The sequence below is a fragment of the Chionomys nivalis genome, chromosome 7, assembly GCF_950005125.1.
Source record: "Chionomys nivalis chromosome 7, mChiNiv1.1, whole genome shotgun sequence".
Lineage (NCBI taxonomy): Eukaryota > Metazoa > Chordata > Mammalia > Rodentia > Cricetidae > Chionomys > Chionomys nivalis.
This window is the reverse complement of record NC_080092.1, coordinates 4610128-4621288: the sequence shown is the minus strand read 5'-3', so window position 1 is coordinate 4621288 and position 11161 is coordinate 4610128. Positions and strand designations below refer to the sequence as shown.

General features: G+C 51.1%; 1 protein-coding gene across 1 annotated transcript in view; it reads right to left on the bottom strand.

Moving 5' to 3' along the window:
• Positions 1-2464: 2464 nt before the first annotated feature.
• The window catches only part of Emp2 (epithelial membrane protein 2), a 43673-nt gene continuing 34976 nt past the window's right edge, over positions 2465-11161 (bottom strand). Inside the window, exons 3-5 of the mRNA XM_057776927.1 lie at positions 8367-8472; positions 5795-5941; positions 2465-5010 (exon numbers count right to left, since the gene is read on the bottom strand). Of these exons, the coding sequence (XP_057632910.1) occupies positions 4823-5010; positions 5795-5941; positions 8367-8472 (441 nt within the window). The 3' untranslated portion in view covers positions 2465-4822. The remainder of the gene's footprint in view (positions 5011-5794; positions 5942-8366; positions 8473-11161) is intronic.

Below are 11161 nucleotides of genomic sequence, written 5' to 3'. Positions count from 1 at the left end.
AAATTAATTAAAAATTAAAAACAAATTAATTAAAAAATAAAGGAAAGGAGAATAATCCAGGAAAGACACTGCCATCCACCTGTGGACACACATGTGTGCCAGTGCAACCACCTACATACAGCACACACACACACACACACACACACGTGTGCAGGTGTACCCACCTACACTGACAAGTACATACAGCACACAAACACACACCCCAAAATATTATTTTATTGGAGAGTGACTTGATCCAGGACACATGGATGTGGAGCCTACAGAGAGTAGGGCCACTGTTGGTAGTTTTAAGTTGGTATCTAATTACCAACTATAAACCTATCTCAATGCAGCAGTACTCTGTAAGGGGAGGAAAAGAAACCAAACCCCACGGCTAATAATGACTACACTGAGATTAGGAGAAATCAGCTCAGGTTGTGTTCTGTTGGTAGCAGACTTACCTGAGGAGGAACTCCCACAACTTCATCAGCAGATTTTCCCGATGGGGGTGGGTGTGTGTGTGCAGGTGGGGGTGGGGGGGTGGGGTGCGGATGGGGTGGGGATGCAGGTGCGGGTGTAGGTGGATGTGGGTGCAGGTTTGAGTGGGGGTGGGGATGCAGGTGTGGGTTGGGGTGGGGGTTGGGGTAGATGTGCAGATATGGGTAGGGAGTGGGGGTGTAGGGTTGGGGTGGGAGTGTAGGGGTGGGGGTGGGGGTTTGGGTGGGGATTGGGGTCTAGGGGTGGGTAAGGGTGGGTAGGGGTGGTATGGGGGTTTGGGTGTGGGATTGGTTTGGGTGGGATGGTCTTTGCTGTTGTCGCTATCCAGCACCACTAGGGAGGGTGGTGGGAACTGCTGGCTCTTCTGCCAAAATGTATTAGATTTTGTGTTCAGATTGTCTTTCTCCTTTCTCAACAAAACAAAACAAAAACAAATACATCCCTCAACTTGAGCTGTTGCTACATCTCAGAAGACCAAGCACTTGCTTGCCTTGCTAACACAAGGATTTAAGTTTGATTCCAAGAACCCATTTCTTTTCTGGAAGAAAGGAAGGACATATGGGGCTCTTTGCTCCAAGAGCGCTAAGATTTTTGTTTTTGAGAAAGGATCTCATGTGATCTTTAAGAATTTTCAGAGAGTGCCCCATCATCCACATCCACCACCAGAGAGTGCTCCGTCATCCAATCCACCACCAGAGAGTGCTGTCATCCACATTCACCATCAGAGTGCCCCGTCATCCACATTCACCATCAGAGTGCTCCGTCATCCACATCCACCACCAGAGAGTGCTCCGTCATCCACATCCACCACCAGAGAGTGCTCAGTCATCCACATCCACCACCAGAGAGTGCTCCGTCCACCAGAGAGTGCTCAGTCATCCACATCCACCACCAGAGAGTGCTCCGTCATCCACATCCACCACCAGAGAGTGCTCTGTCATCCACATCCACCACCAGAGAGTGCTCCGTCATCCACATCCACCACCAGAGTGCTCAGTCATCCACATCCACCACCAGAGAGTGCTCCGTCATCCACATCCACCACCAGAGAGTGCTCTGTCATCCACATCCACCACCAGAGAGTGCTCCATCATCCACATCCACCACCAGAGAATGCTCCATCATTCAGAGAGTGCTCCATCATCCACATCCACCCAACCACCAACATCTGTGTGAGCAGCTACTATGCCAACCCCATGATGGAAATGGATGGAGTTTTTCCTGTGATGAGCCATCAGTCACTGGTTGCTTGCCATAAAATCTATACACTACTCCCCATCTCCCAGTACTAAGGCCTGAACCAGCGCCCTGTATGCTAGGCACGACCTCACCTCCGAGCTACAGCCCTCTACTGACTTTTGCTTTTACAGAGGGTCTCACTGAGCTTCCCAGGAAGGTCCTGAACTTGACATGACTTCCCGAGTACTGGGATGCAGGCTTGTATAACCAGGCAGGGCTCACATCACTGTGTCGATGGGACCTCCTATGGCTCCCCGCCACTCCAGAATTTGACCTAGGCTCTACCTTCATAGACAAGGTAGCTTTGGAGAATTTGGTTGTACAGTTCTTCATGTACAGTTATGGGTTACAGCAAACGGAGTAAGACCACCCTACAGTATCTTACTGCCTGAAATCACACCTGTCCCCAAACAGGATTCAACATTAAGCTCTCAGCTTCCAAGGAACTTCCCTGCCACCTCTGCTTTTGGTAGACAAAATTCTGCCTTGCTGTGTGGTAAGCGACAAGCCCCGCTTGGGTGGGCTTGCTGAGAGAGCTCCTGGGGGAGGAGGGGTGGCTGTGTGTAGTGAGTCTACATTTGGGCAGAGTGGGCCCAGCTTCAGCTCACAGGGAACATTCTAGAATGTCAGTCTGTTTGCCTGGGTACACACAGGCCCACAGCCCTTGGCAGAGGGTAGAAGGGAACACAAGGTATCTTCTTCTGCATCCAGGACCATGAACACACAACACACAAACATTATCTGAATTCTTTAAACAGAGACCCAAAATAATTTTAATGCAAATGACAAACATGGGTTAGTCTGTCTCTGTCACATGCCCCACCCATGAATTACAGTACTTTATAAAAATGTTGTAAGATGCGCAAACTAAAGTTCCTTTAAATACAGTGATGGGTTTGGTCCTAATACATGCTTCTTGGATATCCCGGCTGACTTTGTCATTGTTCTTTGGTAACTAGTGATGAGCACCAATTTAGAGCTGATCCCACACAGGAGAAGGGTGGATCTGTTCTCCCTCACACCCCTTTCTCTTTCCTAGCACTCCAGATGCAGGGCACAGAGCAGGAGAGAGGCACCTCTCATGTCACAGGGAGATGGCACCGAATGCTGGCCACAGTGGCAAGCAGACAACCCCCATCCCATTCCCATTGCATCTGATGGTTTGCTTCTGTAGGCCTGGGCTCTCTGAGGTGGAAATTCATGTTTCGTGCCTGTGGTTTGGTCTGTTTGTTTCCATCGTGACTACCAGAACATTATTACAGAAAAGTCCCCAAGGGAAGTTCTCCATCAAGGCAAGGGGTGGCCACCTGCCCTATCTCTGTCCCATGCCACCTTGGCACTCTCCCCAAGGGATGGACGGAAAGGAGGATAGGAGAGCCGGAGGGAGGGAAGCCAGTCTTGTACTGAGGAGGTGTCCATGGTGGCTCTGAAGCCACTCAGCCCCAACAACCCCAGCTCCACTGGAACTGCGGTACTCAAACGACCCCTCACAGAAGCTCACATGTAAATGTGTTTAAACAATGCAAATCTACACACCCTGTCCCAGAGTCACCTCTCCGACTTGATGCTAACAATGGTGAAGGGTACCAAAGGGAGAAAGGTTGCCATCTTAGAGTCCTTGGATCTCTAGTATGATCTTCTCATGGCCACGTTTATCAGGACATTCTTACTGACTGGAGGGCAGCTGGGTTCTCCTCCTTGGATGCCTATCTTGAGAGCCATGGCTCTGGGAATCCTTTCCTGCTGTCTCAGTGTGGGACATGTGGGATCCTCTACTAAAGTACCCTCTGGGGAAACCCCAATGAATGGCACCTGTTGAAGCTGAGTGTAACTCTGTCTAGAGCAGTGTAGACGCCACAGGGCACTTCAAGGCAGGCATGCAGAGAGTGGGCTTCTTCTCGCCCCAGGAGGTTTTGACTGGTGACGTTGCTGCTGCTCCATCACAGGTGGCAGTGTTTCTGAGTGGTTCTGGCGTGTTCTTCACTGACCCGAGTCTCACGAGGAATGGTTTGAAAGGTAACCTTTGCACCTGACATGTGGCAAGACTCATTCATGTTGAATGATGGGTAGATGAATGGATGGAAGACAGATCTTCTGAGTCTCCAGAAACAGGGGCCAATGGAAGCACCCACGTTAGAAAGAAGGGCAGGAAGGACAGGGCAGGGAGGAGGCTGCCCAGTCCTCCTTGAGGATGGAGGCTTATGGCCTGGGAGTACGACACAAGCCAGATATCAGCAGCTGTGAGAGAAGTAGCAAGAGCTAGTGGGGCCAAGATGTGGCTGGCAGTGGGGCCATCTTAGTGTGATGAGACTGCTAACATTTACAGGGCGACTCTGCTCCCCTGGCTCTAGGACTCTGCTCCCCAGTTTCAGTGCATCTAAGAATATCGCAGGGAGATCATCGGAAATTCAGACATACGGGTTCATCCCGTTGATGGATTCTGAGGGTCTTCGAAGTGGACCTGCGACTCTGCATGTAACAGATGCCCTAGGGAATTACCTACGGAGACTCAACATGACAACTATCCTTAAGGCAGACAGGCGACTGTCAGGAAGTCTGCATGATGACCTAACTCACCGCAGAGGGACTGGGGCTCTGGGTCCCGGACAGACCAAAACCAGGGCTAGCCTTTGCCCTCTGCTTACATGAACTAGGGGTTAATATCTGAGGATATGTACTCCTCACTCGGGCCCCTCATCATCCTACCTGTGGCTGCCAGAGTGGCGTGGGCAGGGGGAAGGGGCCGGGGGAGAGGGGCGGGGCAGAAACCTACAGAGAGCCTGTGCAGGAAAACAGGCTTTTTCCACCTTTGGCCACACCCCACCCCAGGTCCACCGGGGAGAAGCATCCTGCAGATTCCACATTGCTGGGTCTTGCTGGGCCTTGCTGAGACTCTCGGTGGGCTTGCATTCTGAATGCCAGCCTTCGTGGTCTGGTCTCAGACTCCAAGAAGGCAGAAACTCCTCTTTCTCTCTCTCTTCTTTTTTATAAAAGCTTTTAAAGGAAACAATATGTTTGCTAGAAAAACCACAAAAATGATTATATACAAAATGGTTATGTGAATGTGTATGCCATACTGTGGGGAGAGAGGCTGGGCTTCCGCAGCCTACTTGCGCTTCCTCAGGATCATGTACATGAGGCCACTGATGAAAGTGAAGGAGAAGGAGACCCAGGCTAGAATGAACGAGTAGCCATAGCTGCCTTCCTGCGTCAGGTGATAGACCTTGTAGTTCTGTTGGTGAAGGTCTTGGCGCCGGTCTGTATAAATGGAAGCCCCGATCATGGCACATAAACCTGTCAGGAACCAAGCCGGGGGTCAGATATATTGCAGACCATGGTGTAACTTGGAACTAGCCTAACACTTGGTAATGTATTCCCACCAGCTTAAGAGTCAGACCTCAAGTCCCTTCCCCAGCCTCTGAGAGCCCGTCAGGTCTGAGCCTGCACATTCTAGCCCTCACAGTTCCGGGCTCTTCATCCGAGGCTTCTACCCGGCACACTGCTCCTTCCGCTGTGTACCCAGACAACACACTGTAGATTGTGGTTGTCGTGCTCATAAAACTCACGCTCAGGCTTCATGCTTCGGGGACACCTTCCCTTCCCTCCAACTAAATCCAAACTCCTCCATCGTAAGTGTGTGGCGCGCTTCTCCCTTCTGGGTGTTCCTCGGCTTCTCTCCTCCAGTCATTTTGATGGGGGCACAATGCAGGCACAGCATAAGCTACATAAGAAGAGCACGCGTGTGCTCCTTTCTGCAGGACGGAATCTGCATGTACCTGCTGCTAATGGTCTACTTGTTCTGAGTTAACCTTAACTCTAGATGTCATCCAAATCGGCTACTGAGAAGAAATGCAAGGCTTGGCGGCCTTGGTGCCTGCAGGAGAGCTGATGAAGAGGGAAAGGGGAGGCTTGGAAACAGGAACTACCCAGCAAGAAGGAGCCCGGGGAAAGGACCAGAAGGCCCGCTTTGCTCTGGCTCCCAAGACTGCCAGCTACTGGACTAACATATGGTTTAAAGACTCGGTTCTCAACTTCTGTTTCTGCGGCGGCAGTAGAGACTGCTTCCAGTTTCACTTACAGGACATGAGCTGGATGATGGCAGTCAGGATGAACCTCTCTCCCTGCTTGAGGCGGAAGAGCTGGAGCAGAAAGATGAGGAAGGAGAGGCTGCAGAGGATGGTGGAGAGGATCATGGTGGCCTGAACGGCCTGCATGATGGAGTAATCTGTGGGCAGAAGAAGGCGAAGGCATATCTGAGGACCGAGGCATCACAGAGGGGTCCCCAAGACTGCCTACAGTCAGGCATGTCCGCCCAACCTTTGGACACGGCAACACAATACTGCCATATATAAACCACACTGAGATCCGCACAGTCTTAAGGAAATTTACAGCATTGATTGGGCCCCCCTCAGCCCTAGCTGTGGGCTGCAGGTCGCAGATTGGATACACCTAGCCAGCCGAACGTTCCCGCTGCTGTGGAATCTTGCGCCCAGCTCCCTCTAGTGTCCAGCCAGGCACTTGACCAAAATACCAATTTGGCCAGAAGATGGAGCCAGAACTCTGACTTCTGCCTGCTCTGGGTCGAACTTGACCTGTTTGGCTCAGGAACAGAGAAGTACAGCCCCGGAGCTCAAACTGCAGCTTCCTTGCTTGCCTGAGGCTGGCTGGAGGGAGCACCGCTCGCAGAGGCCCGACGAGAAATTTACAGCAGTGGAATTTAATGCATCCCAGCTGCATGTACATCAGGGGCCAGCAGAGAATGCCTGGCTCCGCTTCCTAGGGGACAAACATATTCTCAAGCACAAACGCATCGCCTGATTCCACTCCTCAGGGCCAAGATCAGGAGCAAGAAAGCTGTGGGGGCGGGGTGTGTGTGGCAGGGCTGCCTGGATAGGAACTGAGGGGAACGGGCAGACGGACCTTGTAGGGTGTTAAGAATGTTTCCTACTTAGTTTTCAATGGTGGCTTGCTAGGAAGGAGTATATAAAATTGTCAAAACTCATTGAGCCCAGGAGCCCTTAAGAAGTGTATATCCCCATGTTTGCTAATGACAGCTCTGTTCTAAAATCTATTACCAAACTTCACCGAGACAAAAAGAACCGGAACACCGGACACTGAGAACACTCATCTGGGGGCTTCTAGAGTCTCCTGGGGAATTTCAAAGTGGGCCAAGGTTGTGACCCTGTGGCTCTGAACATCACTTATTAAATTTTCCACGGAGCCACCGAGAACGGCTTGTTTGAGCTGCTCTTCCTCTGGGGTGGGTGCCTAGAATCTGTATTTTTAGCAAGTGTCCCAGGTGCTTCATGCCTGGTGAGGAGGCAAATGTAGAAACTGGTTTTGTGAGGAAAATGACTCTGTACTTTCAGCATAGGCTTTCTTGGCATTGGATTGCAAAGTGTGCCACTGGCGGCTAGCTGTCAGTGAGGCCGAGGCTGAGCAGGCATGGAGAGCAGAAACTCAGTGTGTGTGTGTGTGTGTGTGTGTCGCCTTGCTGTGGCTTCTTCATTCCTGGAGGCCTCAGGAATCGGCTCACTCACAGGGTTAGCATCTCACAGCACCTGCTAAGAGCCCTCCATATGCAAAACTTCTGCATTCCTGGACTCAACAACCGTTTTTGAGGTATGTGGATTGGGGGAAAGCCCAGAAAGTTCCGGAAAGCAAAATTTGAATTTGCCATGTACCAGACCGAATCCACACAGATGAAATGACATACAGCGATTGTATCCGATGTCATAAGTCATCTAGAAACCAAAGCATAGAGGAGGGCAGGCATAGGTTGCATGTAAATTTGTGTCATTTTACATCCTTTGGGATCCTGGGGGAGGGGCAGAGGGCGTCTCAGAGCCAGTCCTGCAGATTCAGACGCACAGCTACAATTGCATGTAGGGTGCTTCTGTTTTTGTTTTAACACAAAGAGAACTGGGGACAGACGGGCTGGAGAGAGCTCAGCGGGTTACAGCGTCCGCCACCTGGCTAGACAACCTGAGTTATGGAAGGCAGAGAGAAATGACGCCCACGGATTGTCCTTTGATGTCCATGTGTGTGCCATGCCCTTTGATGCAGCCAGTGTGGTCAGACTTCACCGAGGGTCTCTGGCTTTTAGTCTAGCATTTTCTTCTGCTTTCATATGACACCAGTTTACCACTGATGGTAGGACCGGAATGAATTAACATATGGAAATAAATTTACATGTGGAAAAAAGTCTGAGCTGGCAGGATTTTCTTTTTATTCAGCAAAGAGTCAGGCAATACATAATTTAAGCTTCTGGTCACATTTCTTCTTTTTTTTGTTTTTTTTTTTTTTGTTCCTTTCACAACTCTTAAGATGTCAGAACTATCCTTAGCTCCTGGGCCATACCAAACAGGCCTTGGGCTGAGTTTAGCTGGCAGGACACAGATCCCTGCAATAACATGGAAATAATCCCACATGGAGAGCAAGGGACACAAACAACAGAGGCCCAGAACCCCTGTCTCTGGGCACACAAGCTGTCCTGACTGACCCTGGTTACCACCACAGTGGACCCTTCCCAGGGCTCACGTCAGCATGACAAACAGGGACAGAGAGCAAGCGCAGCGCCCTAGGTCTGCTGAGGTGGTCCTGCCTGGGTCTGCCTGGGTCTGTTAGGGGGGCACCAAAGCTCCGCTCACCTGAGAACTCATCACTTCCACTCAGGTCGTTGATCTCTGTGCAGTTTGTATTGTTGATGCACACTCTCCAGATGTCTGCTGAGAAGTCTTCTCCAACCCACCAGGCCTGCAAAGGCAACGGGAGCTGCTGGTTAGGATGCAGCCCCTGAGTGCTGCTGGCCTGAGGAGTAACTGTGGGCCCTTCGCAGAGGGCAGAGCACGGCGAGTCTCCTGGAGACTTCATTCAAATGCACACTCCTAGTCAAGAGGCCTCAGGTCAGCTCTGGGTCAATACTGAGTACCCTGGGATGCCAGGCTATAAGTCCTCAGAAGGACCTGAGGTGGCCCGTGTTCTCATGGCGTGTGGGGGGAAACACTGAGTTAGCAGCCATCGGAGTAAATGGAGACCAGCTCCACCAGAACGGCAGGGGCAATGTGTACAAGAGAGGACGACAACAAAGGACAGCCTGCTGCAGTAACGAGGGAGTGGGACCAGGCTGGACGTCTGGATGCTGAAAATGTGGCACATGTACAAAATGGAACTGAAATAAAGCCATGACGTTTGCAGGAAAATGGGTGAACACGCCAGGCTCAGGGAGACTAACACTCATGGTTTCTCTTAGACGAAGAACTAAATTCACAACTGTGTATGTGTGCATATTTATGTGTGTGCTTATAGGCCATGGGACTAGGACTGGGGTCAGAGCCCAGGAGAAGACTTTAAAAAGGAGGGAAATAGAAGGTAATGGAATTCACATGACCAGACAGCCGAAGGGGCTCACTGGGGAAGAAGGAACTAGCTGGAGGAGGGGAGCCAACCAGAACAAAGGATGATGTCACACCTGTATGAAGGTGCCACGAGGAAACCCATTACTCTGTATGTTAACCCTAAAAATCATTTCAGAAAAGTATCCAAGGCCTGGCAAGAAGGCTCGGGGATGAAGAAAGGCTCTTGCTTCTGAGCCCGGTGACCTGATTTATTCCCAGGATCCACATGGTGGAGGGAGAAAATCAGCTCCAGAAAGTTGTCCTCTGACCTCCACACATGTGCCCCCCCCCCCGCAAGCAAGGAATGAAAAATAGAAATGCTTAATTTTTTTTAACACTCAAACAACAAACAAATTAAAATAAAATGAAAAGGGGGGCATCCTGCGATGAGCAGAGGAGACTCCGCCTTGGCCCCGTGCCTTTATTTCCCCTTGCACTTCTATTCCTGCCCCTTACCCTTGATGGCCCACCTCCTACTTTCTGTCCCTCAAAGGCTGAGTGCCTCCTTCCCGCCCACTGGGCCCACAAACGCTCCATGTTCCCACTTCACATCCAGCCTCAAGGGCAAGCACAATTTCAAGCACATACCAAGCACAGGCTGACTCACTGGCTGGCACACCTCTGTCCATCATTCTAGTACCATGCTAATATAAACACCCGGGTGTGGGAGCGCATTCCAGCACTCCTCCCCTGCCCCTCCCCCGTACCCCTCCTCTGTGCCCATCTAATCTTTCACTAAGCCTGGGAAATCTCTGGGATCCTAAAGGACTAGCTGCAGGAAACACACACACACACACACGTGCACACGCACACACACACTCTAGAAGACCTTCAGTTTATGTTTTTTACACTGTAGGCCCTTTCCTTGGAGGCTCCAAACACTTCAAATCAACACATCTATGTGACCACAGCCTGGGCCACCCAGCAGCTCGGCAAGACCCTCGAGGAGGCTGTGTTCACATCCTCCGGCAGAGCCTAATAAGGAGCCTCTGGGATGGTTCAAGTCCTTGCTCCACCTCTCACTACAGTGTACATTCTGGCAAGGGCCAGAACTGACTAAAGGTTCAGTCCATCTAGGAGCTATCAGAGGCAAGCCCCTGCCTCCCGGATAGCCCAAGATGATGCACACAAGAGGGCTGAATACTGCCAAGGAGATCGCTGGAGTGACGAATGTAAGACTTAATGGTGCCACTGTTGTGACTAACCAGGAGGTAAATATGCAGGCAGCACTGGGGGCCATGTGCGCAGTGCACGTCAGCTCTCGGGATTAAGGAATGTGGCTGTCCACTTGGTTAGACTGAGGGATGACTAGAGGCTAATCACACCTCTAGGTGTCTGTGAGGGGTTTCCCAACAGAGCTGACATGGGAGAGTAAGGGGAGAAAATAGACACCCCGCATGGGGCAGTGCTATCTAACCAATGAGCTGGATGGGAGGACATTGGAGGAAGGGCAGTGCAGCTCATGTATGTGTCTGTCTGGTGTGTGCGTGCGTGCGTGCAAATGCTTTTCTTCATGAGTGATGCTGTCTGTCACTGCCACCATCCTTCACTGCCATGGCAATGGAATGTCTTCAGCCATCCATCACGGGCTGATGACCTGTTCTCCACTTCTCCACACTTCAGTGCCAGCCTGGGGCTGCTGAGGCATCCGGCCTTGTGGACTTAGCCGCTCTGCGCTCTTGACCTCTCCAGTGTGAACGCTGATGTTGCACCACTCTGCTCATGTCAGCCATCTAAAGCTCACATACGCACCGCTCACACAGTAGACAGACACACAGCATGTGCGCGCACATACACACACACACACACCAGATAGAGAACACCGCAGTAGACATACACCACACATACCAGACATACACACACACACACCAAATAGAGACACACCACACATACCAGACAGATACACACACCACACACACATCACACACACACACACACACCAGACAGAGACACACCGCAGTAGACATACACCACACATACCAGACATACACACACACACACACACACCAAATAGAGACACACCACACATACCAGACAGATACACACAC